The following is an 18,554-nucleotide window of genomic DNA, read 5'->3' as shown; positions in this document are numbered from 1 at the left end:
ATTTGAGGCTCTGGGAAGTCTTGGTCAGGGGGTATGACATGACTGTGACGTTGAGCAGGAGGAAAGGGAGTCCTTGCCGCTCACTGGATGTCATACAGACTTGGGTTGTCAGAGCTGCAATGGAACTTCGTCATCCCATCTCACCGCCTCATTTTATAGAAAGGAACACTGGTCAGGAGAGGGAAGGGCTTCCCTACCAACTACCACTGTTGTTCAGAGCCTCATGCCCCATGTGAGGCCCTCACAGCCCCATGTGTGGCAAGCGTGGGGGGCAGTGTGCTAGAAATACAGATTTATCTTTCTATATTTTCTGAAACATAATCCTGAGCCACACTTACTTGGTTTAAGTTCTCTAGAGCTATTTGGGAGAGGATGGTGGGCGGGTTGTGGGTGGGGAGTTAAATCTGGTGCTTGTGGCTGTGCAGTTGGTGTGTGTTTTGCTGTAGAGTGACTGAGCTGCACGCGGTGCCATGCTCCCCCGCCACCCTCCCCCCGACCCCGTGTGGATGAGCAGCCCCTGCCCTGGACCCAGACCTGCAGAGGTGCTGCTCTTTGTGTTCAGGGCTATGCTTGGAGGCTTAGTTGGCGGGAACTTGCAGGCTCAGAGTAGGGACCCATTGGTGCTTACAGAGTGCTTGCGCCATGCTGGGCCCTAGGTGGAGGTTGGGAAAGCAGCAGCAAAGGGGGCGCACCCTCAAGGAGGGGAGGTGGCCGTATGACAGTGGCTGGGCCAGTGGGCCATCCCTCTGGCCACCCCAGGTGGAGGGCAGCTCTGGGAGTGGGCCGCCCCTCGCTTGTTTCTGTGAGAGCTCTGTAGCTCCTGTCTAGGCATTTTTGAGGACCATTTTGATGCTCAGGAGGGTCACACCTGTCTTGGGTGGTTGGATACCTCCTGTGAGAGGTGAGAGGACATGCAGAGAGAGAACGGCTCATTTACTTCACACTAAGAAACCAAGAGGTCAGCCTGGCCCTCTGTCCCCTGCCAGCAGCCCAAAGTTGAGGGCTGGAGCAGGTGTCTTCAGCCAGGGCCAGGAGGTTACTCCCCAACCGTGGAGTTATGATGGCATCCTATGGGCCCCACTCAGCCACGAGAGCCCAGCTCACAGCAGACCCTGGTAAGTGAGTACAGGAGCCTCCTGGTGGGGCTCTGGAAGAAGCATCCTAGTGGGCTGGATTGCTGTTTCTCTGTCTGAGCACAGGCGTCGGAGACCACAGCACTCACCCCAGAGGCCTCTTGGGCCTCCTCAGTTCCATTCTCTGTGTGATGTCCACTCTGCTTTTACCTCTGACTAAGGGCCATGTGGTGTGACAATCCTATTTGTTCACTGGAAGACTGCATATAAGAGCCAACAAAAAATATTTTGCAACTCTTGAGAGGTGGTGGTGGGTTTGCCAGCATAGCTGTTGTGGGCATGCAGTCAGAGTTCAGGCACACAGGGGCCTCCGAGAGTCAGGTGGGAGAAGGTGAGGAGGATGAGGAGAGCAGCGAGGTCAGCATGAGCTGCTGGAGCAGCAGAGCGAGAGCCAGCAAGACTGTGAAATCTAACCACCATGGGCTCCTTTGTTTCGCCTTAAAAAAAAATCTTTCTCTGTTGATACTTTGTTGTTTGAAGAAACCAGGCGATGTGGCTCCTTTTTAGGTCTGGAAATTGGCAACGGAAGGTGATGTGTGGTAAAATGACTGACTGTGGGTCCAGCCAAGCTCCAGGGCCAGGTATGGCCTGGTCAGCAGGGAGACTAGCGTAGAGGCCAGGCTACGTCTGGGTTCATGACTGGTTAAGCAGGACTATCTCCCTGAAGACTCTGCCTGGTCTTTCAAGGGAGGGAGGGAGGCCCTTACTGAGCCTGTGAGGCATCCCTGCTGGTGAACCTGGCCTGGAGTCAGAGGGAGACCAGGGCTTCCCACAGGTAGACGCCTCTGGTGTCTGGGGACAGGCTGGCATCCACACTGCTGAAGGCCCAGCCAGGAGCCGATACTTAGAGGAATCCTCAGGGGTGTGCAGAGACACCCAGAGACAGGTCTTGCCTTTGGAGAGGATGGACTTGGCAACATCCCTGCCCCAAGTAGATACCCTGATGCATGAAGAGTGATTGATTAAATAAAAGGAATAAGCCATCATGAGGGTAGAACAGTCTCCGAGAACATCATATCTGGCTGCTGGCAATGATAAGAAGAGACTCCTCAAGCACCTATGGTTTGGAAACTTTATTTTATTTTATTTATTGTTGAGACAGGGTCTCACTCTGTCACCCAGGGTGCAGTGCAATGGCATGATCTCAGCTCACTGCAACCTCTACCTCCCAGGTTCAAGTGATTCTCCTGCCTCAGCCTCCTGAGTAGCTGGGATTACAGGTGCACGCCACCACACCTGGCTAATTTTGTATTTTTAGTAGAGACAGGGTTTCGCCATGTTGACCAGAGTGGTGTCAAACTCCTGACCTCAAATGATCCTCCTGCCTCGGCCTCCCAAAATACTGGGATTACAGGTGTGAGCCACCATGCCCAGCTTGGAAATTCTAGAATGCACTCCCAAACAACTGATGGGCTGAAGGGGAAATTGCAGTGGAAACTAAACATTTGGAAGGGAATGACTGAAAATGTTGCATACTGGAAACTTCCAGGATCTATTGAAGGTGTCATCAGAGGCAAATTTGTAGCCTTAAATGAATTTATATAAAATCAAAAAAAGATTGAAAATACCTGAATTAAGAACTCACTGCAGGCAACAGCAGAAAGAATATAGAGAAAGAGAGCACCTTTTCTGTCTACCTCATGGTGTTTGAGGAGCACTGGGGCGGGGGAGAAGGAGAGAGCCTGGAAGGTCAGCAGGGCCCGAAGTGATCTGGAGCCTCCAAGGCTAGGCCCTGAAGCATGTCAGCAGTGGACCGTCTCTTTTACAGTACATGTTGGCTTTGGCCCACAGCAGAGCCCAGGTGTTCTCTGTGCTGTCCTCTGAGTGCCCTAGGCTGCTAGACAGAGGAACAGGAGGCTTTGTGGAAGGTACCTGGAGCAGGAGCTGCTTGGTCCTCTTGGTAAACAGGCACTGTTAGGGAGGACAAGGACTGCAGATCCACATAGCTTATCACTCGCTTCATCCCTGGAGCTTCCTGGGGCTTGGTCTGGGGAAGGAGTGCTGGCACTCCACTCCTTATCTGCAGGGCTCCCAATGCCTGTGCTCTGGTCCTGACCCCTGCTGAGCTGAGTGCTTTGTTGGTTCTGCTGCTGTTGCTGCTGCTCTGACTCCACCACCTTTTCCCAACTTGGCATCTGATGGTTGAGCCACGACATGAAAGGAGAGTGACCTGCAAGTGTTTGTCCCTTAGTTTCTGTGACTTCTTGGAAACCTGCCATTACTCAGTGAGCTCTGGGCAGGCAAAAGGCCCATCTTTTTTGACATTCCGGCCGGGTGTGGTTGCTCACGCCTGTAATCCCAACACTTTGGGAGGCCGAGGCGGGTGGATCACGAGGTCAGGAGATCGAGACTGTCCTGGCCAACATGGTGAAACCCCGTCTCTACTAAAAATACAAAAATTAGCTGGGCATGGTGGCGCGTGCCTATAATCCCAGCTACTCGGGAGGCTGAGGCAGGAGAATCACTTGAACCAGGGAGGCACAAGTTGCAGTGAATGGAGATCACACCACTGCACTCTAGCCTGGCGACAAAGTGAGACTCTGTCTCAAAAAAAAAAAAAGGAAAAAAAAATTCAAAGTAGGCCAGGTGTGGTGGCTCATGCCTGTAATCCTAGCATTTTAGGAGTCCGAGGAGAGTGGATCACTTGAGGCCAGGAGTTTGAGACCAGCCTGGCCAACATGGCAAAACCCCGTCTCTACTAAAAATACAAAAATTAGCTGGGTGTGGTGAAGGGCGCCTGCAATCCCAGTTACTTGGGAAGCTAAGGCACAAGAATTGCTTGAACCCAGGAGGCGGAGGTTACAGTGAGCCAAGATTGTACCATTGCACTCCAGCCTAGGCGATAGAGCCAGACTTTGTCTCAAAAAAAAAAAAAAAAGGTTCATGGCCAGGTGCCGTAGCCCATGCCTGTAATCCCGGCACTTTGGGAGGCCAAGACGGGCGGATCATGAGGTCAGGAGATCGAGACCATCCTGGCTAACACAGTGAAACCCTGTCTCTACTAAAAATACAAAAAAAATTTAGCCGGGAATGGTGGCGGGTGCCTGTAATCCTAGCTACTTGGGAGGCTGAGGGAGGAGAATGGCGTGAACCTGGGAGGCGGGGCTTGCAGTGAGCCAAGATTGCGCCACTGCACTCCAGCCTGGGTGGCAGAGTGAGACTCTGCCTCCAAAAAAAGCTTCAAAGTAATGGAAAATGACAACATTTCTAAGAATCAAGTAAAAGTTACCTGAAATTACTTCACACGCCTCTGTTAACCCCTTGGTGACTGTCCACCTGAAAGGGTATCTGAGTGATGGATGCCCTGCCCCCATCCTGCACTCAGGCCCTGCATGAGCAGGGGCCACACAGCCTGTGATGTCTTACACCTGGGATTTCACCCTCACTGATGTTATTGGGCATTGTTCCCCTGTAAGTAAAAGTGGATCTATATTATCCTGGTTAATGGTGGCTTAGGATTCCCAGGGCTGCTGGGAGTGGGGCATTCCTGGGCCCTTGTAGCTCTACCTATGTGAAGAAGGCAGGAGGACAGGTGTAGTCCAGAGGCTTTGTCTTTGTGTCCTCTCAGGCTTTGTTCCCTGCACTTGGACATGGCACCCTTAGGAAAGGTAGTGTGGTTAGAATGTGTTCCCCAAAGTTCATGTATTAGAAACTTGATCCCCAGTGTGGGGTTGTTGGGAGGTAGGGCATAATGGGAGGTGTTTGGGTCATGAGGCCATGCCCACATGTATGGATTAATGCCATTCTTGCAGGAGTGGGTTTGTTACCACGGGAGTGGGTTTCTTATAAAAGGATGAGTTTGGCCCCCTTTTCTTTTTCACCCTCTCTTTGCCCTTCTGCGTGGGATGACTCAGCAAGAAGGCCCTTGCCAGATGCTGGCCCCCTGATCTTGGACTTCCCAGTCTCTGGAACTGTGAGCCAATACATTTCTGCTCATTATGAATTACTTAGTCTCAGATATTCCGTTATAGCAACAGAAGTGGACTAAGACTGACGGTCACCACACAGACTGTTCTCTCAGGATTCAGTGGGTAAATGCAGGTGCTGTGCTCTGAGCGCCTGAGTGCTCAGTGTTCACCAGTGTTGTACTCACTTTTTTCATCACCCCTGTTATGAGCACCTCTGAGAGGAAGAGCCAACGGTGGACTCTGGAAGCATGGGTGGGCATACTCCCTGCTGTCCAGTGTGTCTGAGGCTGGATAGCACCTTTCAACCTGCCTGTCTCTCTGGGGTACAAAAGTTACCTTTCTCCATGGCCTCGGGGTCCCTTTTCCCTCCCAGAACTTGGCTGGTCTTTTCTGGCATTGAGTGGAAGGCGCCTCCCAGTGTTCCTCTCACTGATGGGTCAGCTGTAGATACGCTGCCAGAGCTCCTCTCATGGGCAGTTGGGGCTCTTGCCACTCCCTGCACTGGTCTGGGGGGACTGAGGTGGACTTGGTGACAGTGGTTGTGCTGTCTTCTAGGAGAGAACCTCTTTTATCTGATTTTGCTTGGGAATACCAGGTACTGGCCACAGTAAATGTTCGACTGGGAGGAAGAGATAGTGGTGGCTGTGGTCATGGTGTTGTAGCTAAACAGATGGTTACTCTGTGCACCTTTCTGGGATGGATTTTAGGTATGCGGGGAAGAACCCTCCTTTACTAGGAGATCATGCATCCCCCATCCCCCCTGGCCTGGACTGCTCCCCAGCCCTTGGAGTACGGCCTGGCATGTGCCTGGCATTCCCCTTCAGATGCTCACACAGACCTTCAGCATCTGGGAAGCCAGAGTGGGCACATCACTACCCATGGCCTGAACATAAGAAAAGTGAATTAGAGAGACATGTCACGTTGCTCTGCTGCCCAAGCACCTTTGGAAACCTCCTTCCTGTCACCTGTGCCCTGAACTATGCCCTGACTGCTTGAGCCATTGGCTCTTCCTTGGAGATCCTCTATTTCTCTGGTCAGCAGCTGTGCAGTGTTGGGGAGATGTTGGATGTTGGGGTTGGTCTGAGTCAAAGGGACCAAGTTCTGTTCTCAGTGCTATGGCTGGGGTGACTCAGTGCACCTCTCTGACCTGTGCTTTCTTACTGGAAAAGTGGGGACGAGACCAGCCCTGGAGGGCTGCCAGCACAGACTGTCCCATTCACTCATCTCTGTCACCCACATTCTCATAGCCTGGCCTTGTCCCAGTCAGGAATGGAGGCCTGAGCAGTGGCGCTTGCACCTGGCCGCAGGCAGGCTCCTCGGCTACAGGTTACGGAGGACTGTGGGCTGAGTAGGCTCTCGGTCCTTTATCCTGCTGCTGCTTTCATTCAGGAACGTCTCGTTTTCTTCCTGTGCATTTAGAATCGAGAATGACCTTTGATGTGTGTTATTTTTTGTTTGTTCTGCCAGGGACCAGCCACCACTGTTGCCTTTTCAAGAACGGGGGAGTATTTTGCTTCTGGAGGCTCTGATGAACAAGTAAGTAAAGAGTAGTCAAATGAAATGGTGAAGAAAGGAATCTGAGCTGATTTCCGCTCAGAACCAAACAGGGTGTTTGGGGGATGGGCTGGGTTTCGCCAGCTTCCTTGGTCGCTTTCAGCGACTAAAAAGGCCCTGATGGAGCTTGAGGTGGGTGTGCCCAGATCCAGGGCCCTTGCCACCCCAGAATGGGCCTCCTGCAAGTGCCAACCTCATGGCCGCATCTCAGAATCCTTACTGCTCAGGCTAGCATTTAGTGGAAAGAGACTGGGCTATGGTTGTCGTGAAAAGTTGGTTTTTTAGTTCTTTTCCTGATTCTAAACAAATAGATAATGATTATTATTAATATGATCTTACTGCAGGCCTGGGAATATGGCCAATGTGACAAGAACTTCATACCTCATTTAATTCTTGTGACATCTCCATGTGGGAGATGAGGCCCTCTCATCTCCCCATGCTGTAGATGAGGAAACTAAGTCCCAGCAGATGCTAGAGCTGGGGCCGGCACAGGGGCATGTCTCACTTCAGAGCCATTCTCCTGCCCTGGGAGCCTCTGCTCTGTCATCTGCTGTCCTTTGCTCCCAGCCCACTTGGACACTGTTTGAGGGGTCAGCATTTTCATTATTTTTGGCTGCAGAGAGAGGACATTGTGAAGAGATCCTGTCCCACCTTGTCACCCTCTGCTCTGAGGCTTCAGCCTGTCAGCCCTGGTGCCTTGTGCTCTGACGGCTAATCACCAATGACCTGTCTCCTGGCAGGCACCCTGCTTCTGGGGCCTAGTCCAGACCCTGGCACTGGGGAGGCCAGGAGCACTGAAGAGTCCACCCATCAGCAGTCTTTCTCCAGTGTCCGCATGGTCCTCTCGTCCAGAGAACCACAGCCCCTGATGAGGCAAGGAGGAAAGAGTGGCTGTTCTGTGCCACTGTTGACCTGATGCATGGCCGAGAATGTGTATTCCACCGCTGCCCAGTCTCTTAACTCTGGCTGCGCAGCCTAGAAAAGTCCTATTGGCCTACATGAGTCCTGGTCTCAGCCAAGTCTACCAATTTTGGTTGAGTCTCTTCCAGTAAGGCAGAGGGTAGTTGGAGGCTATTTGACCACAGTCTGGATTAGAGACAGCAGGCGTCTTCCCACACCAGCACCAGTCCTGCTCTAGCAGACGAGGGAGGAGGAAGGCAAAAGTGACTCCTGAGCCTTCCCTGAGCATGAGGCCTGGCTTATTGCTTAGAAGACAGGGAAACTGGTAACTTCATACAGTAAATAGAGTCATGGTAGAATCAACTGACATAGTAGGAGAGACAGCCTGGTGGAAAGTAGGTCCAGCAGCGCTGCCATCAGCTCCCAGGCTGCCTGTTTAATATCTACTCTGAGCTTTTTCGGAGTGACACTGGCATTGTCTATTTGCATTCACGATAACCATTCTACTATTAGGAATTTATTCAGCAGTTGGATTTGCACAGTGACGTGAAGACCCTGTAAACAGGGGTGCGTGTGTGCTAACGTTCTGTTTGTAAGGTGATATGTGCATGACCCTAGATGCCATCCATGTGGGAGAGGAAACAGTGGAGCTGCTCAGACAGCGGTGAAGAGCCTCCTGAAGAACGAGGCTCACAGCTGCATCCTGACAGACAGGGATGGTGTCTGGGGCACATGGAGTGTTGATCTTGTGTGGATACAGTGGTTTTTCTGTGGCCTCAGGTGACCACTGGCCACAGTGGTCTTGTGACGCCCAAGCCAGCCATCCTGGAAGTGGCCCTGGAAGCACACCGTCGTGCGTGGCCAGCAGCCTCCAGCAGGGAGCACTCTTGCTCCCCAGCCAGGTGCCTCCCTCAGCTGTGTTCAAGGAGCCGAGGGACATGGTCCTGCTAATAGGCGGACACTCGGAATAGGACGTGTTTTTCGTGGCTGAGTTAGCCTTGGGATGACGAGTGTGTTGCTGAGTGCTTCCTGTGTGCCCGCGTCCGCCAGACTCTCCTGTGAGCCTCACAGCAGCCCCGTGAGATGGGAACTTGGCTCATCCCTGTCTCGCAGATGCAGGAACTGAGGCACGAGGTTGAGTCCCTTGCCTTCGGCCGTTCAGTAAGGCGTGTTCTGGCCTGGAGTCCATGTGTTAACCACTTCTCACAGTGTAACAGGCCAGGCCACCACCCGCAGGAGCTTCTATTTTAGTACAGAGGCAGATGATAAACAATGAAAAGGGACAAATGGATTGAATAACTCCCTACTCTGAGGCTATGAAGGAAGTAAATAGAGGGCTAGATTTTAAACATTCACAAAGGCCTCTCTGAGAAGGTGGTGCTGTTGAAGCAGACACTTTAGCCTGCGAAGGAGCCAACCCCATGAAGCTCAGGCCTGTGACACCCTAGGGAGATGAACCAACAAGTGCCAAGGCCTGGTGGTGTCATGCCGCAGTGGTCCATCCTGGTCACATCCAGGTCCTCTTGAGGCCTGTCCACAAAGCCTGCTCCCCAGGGAGGTGGGGTAGGTCCCGGAATTGAATTGGGGTGTCAGGTGGGGACCACTGTCCCACCATGGCTCAGAACTTTGGGCATGGCCTCTGAGCCCATTTCCTCAGTGAAGGGGGATTTCCTCAAATTCCCCTTCCCACTGGCAAGGGGATTTTCTCCCCCTGACTTGGTGCGCCTGTTGGTTTTGGCAGGTGATGGTTTGGAAGAGTAACTTTGATATTATTGATCATGGAGAAGTCATGAAAGTGTCGAGACCCCCAGCCACACTGGCCAGCTCCACGGGGAATCTGGTAAGTGGCTTGGCAGGCATGTCCTGAGCTCTGTGACTCTGGTGGGCTAGGTCATGGTGAACAGCTCTGGGCTTGGAGATGTTGAGGGCGGAGGTTTAGGCCCGTCTCTGGAAAGGGACCCTAGTAAGATCTTGTCATTTACCAAATACTTTGGAACGTGTGGTGCTTTGTTTTCCATCTAGAGTGAGCGAATAAGACACAAAGAGGCTGTTAAGCAAGCTGCCCGGTGCCCCAGCCCTGTGCCATTTGGTGGGAGCGTGTTTCCATGGCATATGCTGCTGTTTGATTGAGACCTTAGGGGATGAGGGACCCGTCCCATACTGAACCCTGGGCCACAGGACCCAAATATGGGGCTCCTAGAGGGTTCAGGGCCTGAAGCCACAGCTGGGACAAATGGGAAAGGCCCAGCCCTGTTGCTTTCACTTCCCCCCCTTTTTTTTCTAACCATGGAGAGGAAGTTCCTCAGCCACAAACCATTTTTAGTACCTTTGTTGGTAAAAGAATATTCAATGTTCCTGAATTTAAATAGTTAACATTTTTGACAAATATTTGGGGAAAAAAATTGATGACTGATACAGTCTCATTAAATAAGGTCATATTCAGCTTGGACTGAAATAAATATTAAAGCCAAGGTTGTGGAACCCTGAGGGTTTTAAGCTCCTATGGCCGTAGGCTCTTTAGATGTCTCTCTGCTGGACCATAGAGAGAGTGTGGCCTCCCCCACATGGATACTGGCCCAAACAACAGGAAGTGGCTCGCCCAAGGCCTCCAGCGAGTCAAGGCTGGGGCCCAGAATAGAACTAGGAAGCCTCCTGAGTCTGTCCCGGGGCTTCTGTGGCTGCAGCAGATAGACCCCCCCATCACCCCACCCCAACACATACACATGTCCCCTGTTTTGTGTCCTGGGCTGCCTCTAGGCATTGGCCCAGTTGGGATTTATGGTTTTTCTTACAAGGGTTGCCGTCCTGCCTGGTCCGTTGGCTGTCCTCTGTACTTGCTAGTCTGTGGCCAGTTTTCAGCTTTTGGGTTTGTCGGGGGATGACTGGGCTGCATGAGACACTGCTTGCTGCCAGTTCATCTTCCACCCAGAAAGACATTTCACACTGCAGGGTTGGGGTCCCCTGGGACCCAGCAGACCTCTAGGTCCCTGCCCTCTTTCCTGTGAATCCCTATCTATTGGGCACTTCTGATGAGCCACAGCCAAGGTCTTTTACGCTCACTACCCTGTTTATTCCTCATCTCATCAGAATGAGTGAGTAAAGGTACTGCTCAATTCACAGATGAGACACCTGGGGCTTAGTCACCTTTCCCAGATGCCTGGAGCTGGGGGCCCACCAGGCTGACCCCTCTGAGCAAAGCTAGAAACTACAGGTGGCAGAGGACTGCTGGCTGCTTTTCCCCATTTCAGGGGAGGGCAATGACATCTGCCTCTTGGGAATGGTTAATATCTACCAGCTGGGGGAGAATCCCATGTTCTTACAGCTATTAGGAAAATAACTTGGATGAACTGCTTCTTGTTCCTTTAGTCCTGGCTCAGCGATGGAATATGGAGCACCTTTGCTTCCCAGAGCTGTGGGTGGGGGAAGCCCAGCATGGCAGGAGGGGGCATGAGTGGGTGAACAGCTCGGCAGTGCTCAGGGCAACCACTTGTTCCCATACTATCTACAGGCTCATGTTGGAGTTGTAGTCACAGCTCTGCCCACTGGCCCTCACTGCATGGGCCTCAAATAGGGGAAAGGATGTTGGTCCTGGGGTCAGAGAACTGGGTCTGAACCCTGGGTATGTGGCCCCAGGCAAAACACCTGGTCTTCCCAAACCAACATTTCCACATGGTACCTGAATACCCACATAGGCAGGCCCTGATGAGAGTTTTGAGACCCCCACCAAGTGACTTGTTAATCCTAAAATCATTCTTGGTTGAGATCAGACCTCTTTCCTTATTTGTCACAAGCCCCTCTGAGACCCTGAGTGGACGTTAAGTCCTCTCCAGACACACTTTCGCTGACACACACATGCCATGTGGTGTCAACCTTCAGGACTTCTCTGATCTCAGGACTTCCAGGCCAAGAGGAGCACTAGGTTTTTAGTTTGTTTTGTCTTGTTTTATTGTGATATATATATAACACAAAGTTTACCATTTTAACTATTCTTAAGTGTACAATTTGGTGGCATTAAATATATTCACAGTGTTGTGCAACCATCGCCGTCTATTTCCAGAAGATCTTCATCTTTCCAAACTGAGGAGAGCTACTTTTTATAACAGTGTTCAGTGGTTCGGTTTTCTTCTGAGATAGGAAGGGAAGCTGATGAGTGTGTTCTCGCCCTTCTTGCCCAAGGGCTTCCCTGGCACTGAGACAGTATCTGGGGACTGGTTCCATGACTGGCCAGAGTGTCTCAGCCCCATAGGGAGCCCAGGAGCACTGCAGTCGTGTCTCAGGAGCTTGTGAGTCCAATGAGCCTCTGTCCCTCCAGCTCTGTCCATGTACTGGCCTTCCAGTAACCCAGGGTTTCTCACCCTCAGCACTATTGATATTTTGGGCCAGATCATTCTTTGCTATAGGGGGCTGTTTTGTGCATTTTGGGATATTTAGCAGCATCCTTGGCCTTTACTCACTAGATGCCAGTAGCGTCTTCACCCTCCCACCAATCCAAGTTGTGACAACCAAAAATGTCTTCTAGGCCAGGCATGGTGTCCCACACCTGTAATCTCAGCACTTTGAGAGGCCGAGACCAGAGGATCGCTTGTGCCCAGGAGTTCAAGACCAGCCTGGGCAACACAGCACGATCCTGTCTCTACAAAAAAATTTAAAAATTAGCTGAGCATGGTGGCACTCCCCTGTAATCCTAGTCACTTGGGAGGCTGAGGTGGAAAGATCACTTGAACCCAGGAGTTGGAGGCTATCGTGAACTATGATGATACCACTGCACTCCAGCTTGGATCACAGAGTGAGACTCTGTCTCTGGAAAAAAAAAAAAAGTCTTCTGATGCTGCCAAAATGTCCCTCTGGTGGGCAGAATTGTCCCCAGCTTAGAATCACTGCAATAAGTCTTGCCTCAGTGGGGAGCCCAGAAAAGAAGCTGACCTAGCAGTGGGAGGAGTGTGGGAATGTGCCTGGAGATGGGGCTGTCTTAGCAGTGGGAAGAGCACGGGGATGAGGTGGGAGAGGCCCCTGGGCATGCGGACAAGGACTGCTATTCCAGCAGCCCTGAGTGTGAGGACTCTGCTCAGTTGGGCCAGATTTGGGCTCCCACAAGCAGCAGCAATGGTGGCCCAGGTTTCTCAGCCTGGGTTTCTAACAGAAGTCATTTTGCAGGAATCTTGTTTGGTCTCAGTCTTCTGGAGGTGATGGTAAACAACCAAAAACAAAAACAAAAACCTTTGCCTTTAGCAACTTGGTTTTCTTCACTTAAACCTTGGAGAGTGTTTTTGCCTTTCCTGACTAAAGACTTCCCTTCCTGGCTCTGGGAGAATTTCTGGTCAGTGGTTTGGTGGCTGACCAGTGTGGCTCGACTTCTCAAAGAGCCCATGGGCGCCATAGCCGTGCCCCAAGAACTCATGAATCTAATGAACCTCTGCCTACATCAGCTCTGTCTACACCCTGGGCCTCAGGCCCTGAAGCCTTGTGAAACACTCCTGGACATTTGGGGATTCTAGGAAGCCCATTGGGCAGGTGTAGGTGTTGAATTCCTCACCATGCCCCCATTCCAGTGTAGCAGTCGAAAGCCAGAGGGGCAGACCCTGCATGGACCCCCTACTCTACTCACCCACTAGCAGACCACGGCAAGGGCAGCCCTGTGAGCCTGTGATGGTCCTTCTGCCCGGGAAAACCCCCTGCTCATGACCCTTTCTCTGACTGCAGCACTTCAACTCTCAGATCTTGGAATGAAGTTGTCCTTGAGCCCACTCTGAATAGAGCTCTGTTCACTGCAGAGCTATTTTCAACCTCTGGTTGAAATTCACAGCTTATTTTTAGGCACATTTCATGTTGAAAAGCAAAAGCCATTTCCCAGCCATTCAGAATGAGAATAATGGGTTCCATTTTCCCTCTATTCTTGGCTGAGTTGTGCATGAGGAGGGATTTCAGGGCTTGTAGCTGGGGAACTTTCTCTGCTTAGAAGGTTGCAGATGAAGGATTCCAGGCCATGCTCTGGGCTGAGGGTGGACAGAAGCTCCATGTTTGCCTTGTGACATGCTACAAGACTGGAGGAAGGTTGGAAGAGCCATTTGCAGGCAAATGAGCACCTCCCAGAGGGGCTTGAGTATGGACAAGGGATGGGAGCCTCTGGGAGTTGTCTGCGGTGGGTGCTTGTGCTAGTGTTTTCAAGGGTCTGGTGCTTAGCTCTGTCCCCTGCCATGGCTCTGGCCCCCTCTGCTCTTGTCCACCCTCTTGCTGTCTGTCCGTTGGGGCCTGTCCTCAAGGCATAAAGACCCCTGTATCTTGGCTGAACTTGAATTTAACACCTCCCAAACCCCCGCCACTATAGGACGGACTTCTGCTCAACCACAGAAGCATTTTTTTTTTTTTTTTTTTTGACCTAGCAAAAGCTCTGTCGCCGGACTGGAGTGCAGTGGCCGGATCTCAGCTCACTGCAAGCTCCGCCTCCCGGGTTACGCCATTCTCCTGCCTCAGCCTCCCGAGTAGCTGGGACTGCAGGCGCCCGCCACCTCACCCGGCTAGTTTTTTTGTATTTTTAGTAGAGACAGGGTTTCACCGTGTTAGCCAGGATGGTCTCGATCTCCTGACCTCGTGATCCGCCCGTCTCGGCCTCCCAAAGTGCTGGGATTACAGGCTTGAGCCACCGCGCCCGGCCAACACAGAAGCATTTTTTAACCACTTTTTAAATAGCAAAAATGCATTTGCTTGATTGACTTATTTTTGCCCTCCTTCCAAATGTCTGAGGGCCTATTATGCAATGGGGAAGAAAGGTTGCGCTGGGTGGGGTAGGAGGAGAACACGAAGTTCTAGGTAATTCAGTGAAACGGGAAAAAAAAACCACTTCCTGAGTTCTAAGGGTTGGCTGCTCTCCGGTTCACACATTAACCTTGAGATCTAGGGCTAAGGGCTTTTCTCCACTCACCTCTCAAGATCTCATTTTAAGGAGGAAAACTCATCTGTGGTTAAGAGCCTGGGTTCTAGCTCCAACCAACCTGCGATTAAATCCTTTCTCTACCCTGCCTGGGGTGTGGCCCTGGGAAAGTGGCCAGACATCTGGGAGGCACGGTTTTCTCTTCTATCGTACGGGGAGAGACTAGGCCCTCCTTCATGGAATTTCATGCGTGGTGCATCTGCCTGGCACATGACAAGTGCTCATCAAGCTTTAGCTTTTTTTTTTTTTTTTTTTTGAGTCAGGGTCTCATTCTGTCACCCAGGCTGAACTACAGTGGTGCAATTGTGGCTCACTGCAGCTTCAACCTCCCAGGCTGAAGCAATCCTCCTATCTCAGCCTCCTGAGTAGCTGGGACTATAGGCAAGTGCCCCCACACCCAGCTAATTTTTATTTTATTTTATTTTATTTTATTTTTTTTGAGGTAGAGTCTTGTGTTGTCACCTAGGCTGGAGTGGAATGATGCGATCTTGGCTCACTACAATCTCCGCCTCCCAGGTTCAAGAGATTATGCCTCAGCCTCCCGACTAGCTGGGAATGCAAGTGTGCACCACCACACCTGGCTAATTTTTGTATTTTTAGTAGAGACGAGATTTCACTATGTTGGCCAGGCTGGTCTTGAACTCGTAAACTCAGGTAATCCACCTGCCTCGGCCTCCCAAAGTGCTAGGATTGCAGGTGTGAGCCACCACACCTGGCCTAATTTTTTAAATTTTTTGTAGAGAAAGGGTCTCCCTATCTTGTCCAGGATGGTCTCAAATTCCTGGGCTCAAGCAGTCCTCCTGCCTCCGCCTCCCAAAGCATTGGGATTATAGGTGTGAACTACCATGCCTGCCCCACCAAGCTTTAGCTGTTTTAAAAAAGGGTTCTTTTCCCCTCCCTGACTGAAAGCCAATCCAGGAGATTATGTGTTCAAAACTTGCTAGGGTGAGGGACAGTGGGCAAGAATGGGAGCACTTACAATTTTCCATGTTGACCCCTCTCTGCAGGTCATCGTAGTGAGGGACAGTGAGGTTTTTAGACCCTTGCAGGCATCAAAATTGTGTTTCCTGATGGCAGACCCAAGTCCTCTGTGCTCTCAGATGAGAGAGCAGATCTGTGAGTGGGTGGAAACAGTTTTCCTTCTGCCCCAGGAATCCTCAGGACAAGATGCCCAGGACCCCCAGAGCCTCAGTGCTTGAACTGTCCTCTGGAAGAGGGGGCTGGGTCAGTTGAGAACATCTGACCTGAGCCTCATTCGTGCTGAAGGATGGCCTATTTCTTCTTCCTAGTTCCTCTGATGCTGAGGGTAAAGCACCAGCCACCTCCTGTGCCCGTCCTTCAGCTCTCACATTTCTATTTTGGGGCACTGCCACAGGGGTGGGCTTCACTTAGGGATTCGTGGGACCCTGATTCCTGGCCCAGAGATTCTTGGCACTAGAGCTTCCCTTATGCTGTGGATTTAGGGGTCCCTGGGTGCCTGTGGATTTTTAAGATCTGAATTCTCACTCCAGGTGCCTTGCCTGAGGAATTAGAGGGTTGGAGAAGCAGGGAGAGGGAACCCATTTCCACCTCACCTGCCTCATAGATTTTTAAAAATTATTCTTATATATTTCAGAAGTACAAATGCAGTTTTGTTACCTGGTATATTGTGTAGGGGTGAAGTCTAGGCTTTTAATGTAACCATCACCCAAATAATGTACATTATATTGGTTAAGTATTTATTTTCTCATCCCTTGCCTCATAGATTATGTGTTAGTCTGCTCAGGATGCTATAATAAAATACCATAGACTAGGTAGATTATAAATATAGAAATTTTATTTCTCACAGTTCTGGAGGCTGGGAAGTCCAAGCAAAGCATCAGTGGGTTTAGTGTCTGGTGAGGGTTTGTTTTCTGCTTCATAGATGGCTCCTTCTCACTGTGTCCTCACATGGTGGAAGGGGCTAACTAGATCTCTGGGGTCTCTTTCATAACGGCACTAATCCAAACCTGATGGCTTCACCCACATGACCTAATCACCTCCCAAAGGCCCCACCTCCTAATACCATCACTTTGGGGTTAGGATTTCAACACAGGAATTGTAGGGGACACAAGCCCTCAGACCTTGCAGCAGATTTGCTTCTCACTTGGGAGGACTTGGGTCGCTTCATGAGAACACAGATTTATGGTCTGGCATTCGCTTTCTGTAGAGGGGAGAAGTGTGGGTTCAAGGGATTCTTAGCAAGAGTGGTGTTGTGGGTGTTTGGAGCAGGAATGAACCCCAGATTTGTATGTCTTAGAGAGGAGCCTCTTCCTTCTCCACTTGACCCCAATCCTGGCACCTAATTTTTTCAAGACCATTAAAGCGGGTAGGATGCAGTGACTCACGCCTGTAATCGCAGCACTTTGGGAGGCTGAGGCAAGAGGCTGGCTTGAGCCCAGGAGTTCAAGACCAGCCTGGTAATGTAGCAATACCCCATCTCTTAAAAAAAAAAAAAAAAAAAAAACTATTAAAGGGAACTCCTGGCTTTCTGCCTGCTGCAGGTAGGTCGGAAGATGCCCAGGCAAGTTATCCAACTTGGAAAAGGCATGGCTTCATGGGGACCAAACCCCCAATGCCTCAAGCTGCCCGTTCCCTTGGGCTCGGGGCATCTCTGGGGGTCAAGATGTGCCTATTAATGTGTTGTGGCTCTCACTTTGCTCACACCCTTTGGCTGAATAGCCGGCATTGCCCACAGTCCTTTTTATCGGTGTAAATGAGAGCTTGGTGGAAATGGGAAAGCAGACCCTCTTCTAAGGGGCACCATTCCACCTCATGTGGCTACTGTGGGGCTTTGCCAGGGCCAGGCTTTATGGGATGACTTGGGAACAGTGGGGACTTTCTTTTTCATGTTTCCTAGGACTTACCAGGTGGCCCATCTCTGGCTCCTGGGGGAAATTCATTCCTGCCCCCTATGCCACACAGAGGAGGAACTTTGAGCCCAGAGGTGACCTGTTGGTGAATAGCCTGGGCCCCAGCCAAGTCCTTGTCCCTGGGATTGACGTGCAGGAACACTAATAAAAGACCCCTGACTGGAAAAGAGCAAGGGGGAGTCTCCTCATTTCTCACTGGGAAAAAGGAGCCCAGCATCCTCACCCTGAGACAGATAACTGTGCCTTCCCCTGTGTGTATGCATGTGCACGCTCGTGTGTGGACCCCTGTCAGTGCTGCTTCAGGGTCTCCTGGTGTCTACATTCCCACAATGCTCTGTCAAGTGCACCTCCCTTTTACTCCTCCGTGTAATCCCCCTGCAGACCCCTGGTTCCAGTTCTGTGGGGCATCTCCAGATTACGTGGGATGTACTGGGGCTGTGCACAGCATGGGGGATGCCAGGGATCTGGCTAGGCACCTTCCTCGTATGAGGAGAGGCAGCTTACAAGAATGTCTTTCCTGGAAAGGATTTTCAGGCAGCCCCACTAGGAAGGTGGAAGGTGGATACTAGAAACTTCTGGTTCTGGGAGCCACTTCAAGAACTTAGTTGGCAGTAAGAGCTGCGCTGCCCCAGTGTGTTGGTCTGAGCCGAGTCTGGGACCCAGCCTGAGGTGGTGTCTCCTGTAACGTCACGCAAGTTGTCTCCATTCTCTGCACCCAATTTCTCCCCAGCAGTCTACATTGCATCCTTTGTGCATTTTTCATTTCATGGGCTCACTCTGCAAAGGACCTTCCTGCAGAAGAGAGGCCACAGCAGCCTTTGCTTTAGGATGGCAGAGGTTGCCAGATAAGATGCCCCCTTTCATACTCGGGTTGCATTTTCCTCCACCTTTATCTCAATAGAATTCGTGGAAAGTGCTCTGGGTTTCTTAGTTTCCGTGTGAATAGAGTGGATACTAAAAATAAAGAAGATTCAATATTTGTAATATTTGTTACCAAACTACAGGTTTTGTTTTTTGTTTGTTTTTTTGTTTGTTTTTGTTTTTTGAGATGGAGTCTCTCTTTGTCACCCAGGCTAGAATGCAGTGGTGCAATCTCGCTTCACCGCAACCTCTGCCTCCCGGGTTCAAGCGATTCTTCTGCCTTAGCCACCTGAGTAACTGGGATTACAGGTGTGCGCTACCACACTGGGGAACTTTTGTATTTTTAGTAGAGACAGTGTTTCACCATGTTGGCTGGGCT

The 18,554-nt window shown here is 51.1% G+C and overlaps 1 protein-coding gene across 11 annotated transcripts in view; it reads left to right on the top strand.

The window, feature by feature from the left end:
• The window catches only part of POC1A (POC1 centriolar protein A), an 81,861-nt gene that overhangs the window by 23,123 nt on the left and 40,184 nt on the right, over positions 1 to 18,554 (top strand). For 9 of the 11 annotated variants that reach the window (XM_033209441.1, XM_033209523.1, XM_033209469.1 and 6 more), the window contains 2 exons: positions 6,509 to 6,577; positions 9,237 to 9,335. In XM_033209441.1, coding sequence (XP_033065332.1) covers positions 6,509 to 6,577; positions 9,237 to 9,335 — 168 coding nt within the window. Of the gene's footprint in view, positions 1 to 6,508; positions 6,578 to 9,236; positions 9,336 to 17,301; positions 17,440 to 18,554 lie in introns of those variants that run through there. The other 2 variants (XM_033209512.1, XM_033209452.1) reach the window with 2 other exon arrangements.

This window comes from Trachypithecus francoisi, unplaced genomic scaffold, assembly GCF_009764315.1.
Source record: "Trachypithecus francoisi isolate TF-2019V2 unplaced genomic scaffold, Tfra_2.0 Lachesis_group0, whole genome shotgun sequence".
Taxonomy (NCBI): domain Eukaryota; kingdom Metazoa; phylum Chordata; class Mammalia; order Primates; family Cercopithecidae; genus Trachypithecus; species Trachypithecus francoisi.
Note: the sequence above shows the minus strand (reverse complement) of the source record. Positions and strands in the feature narration are given on the sequence as shown.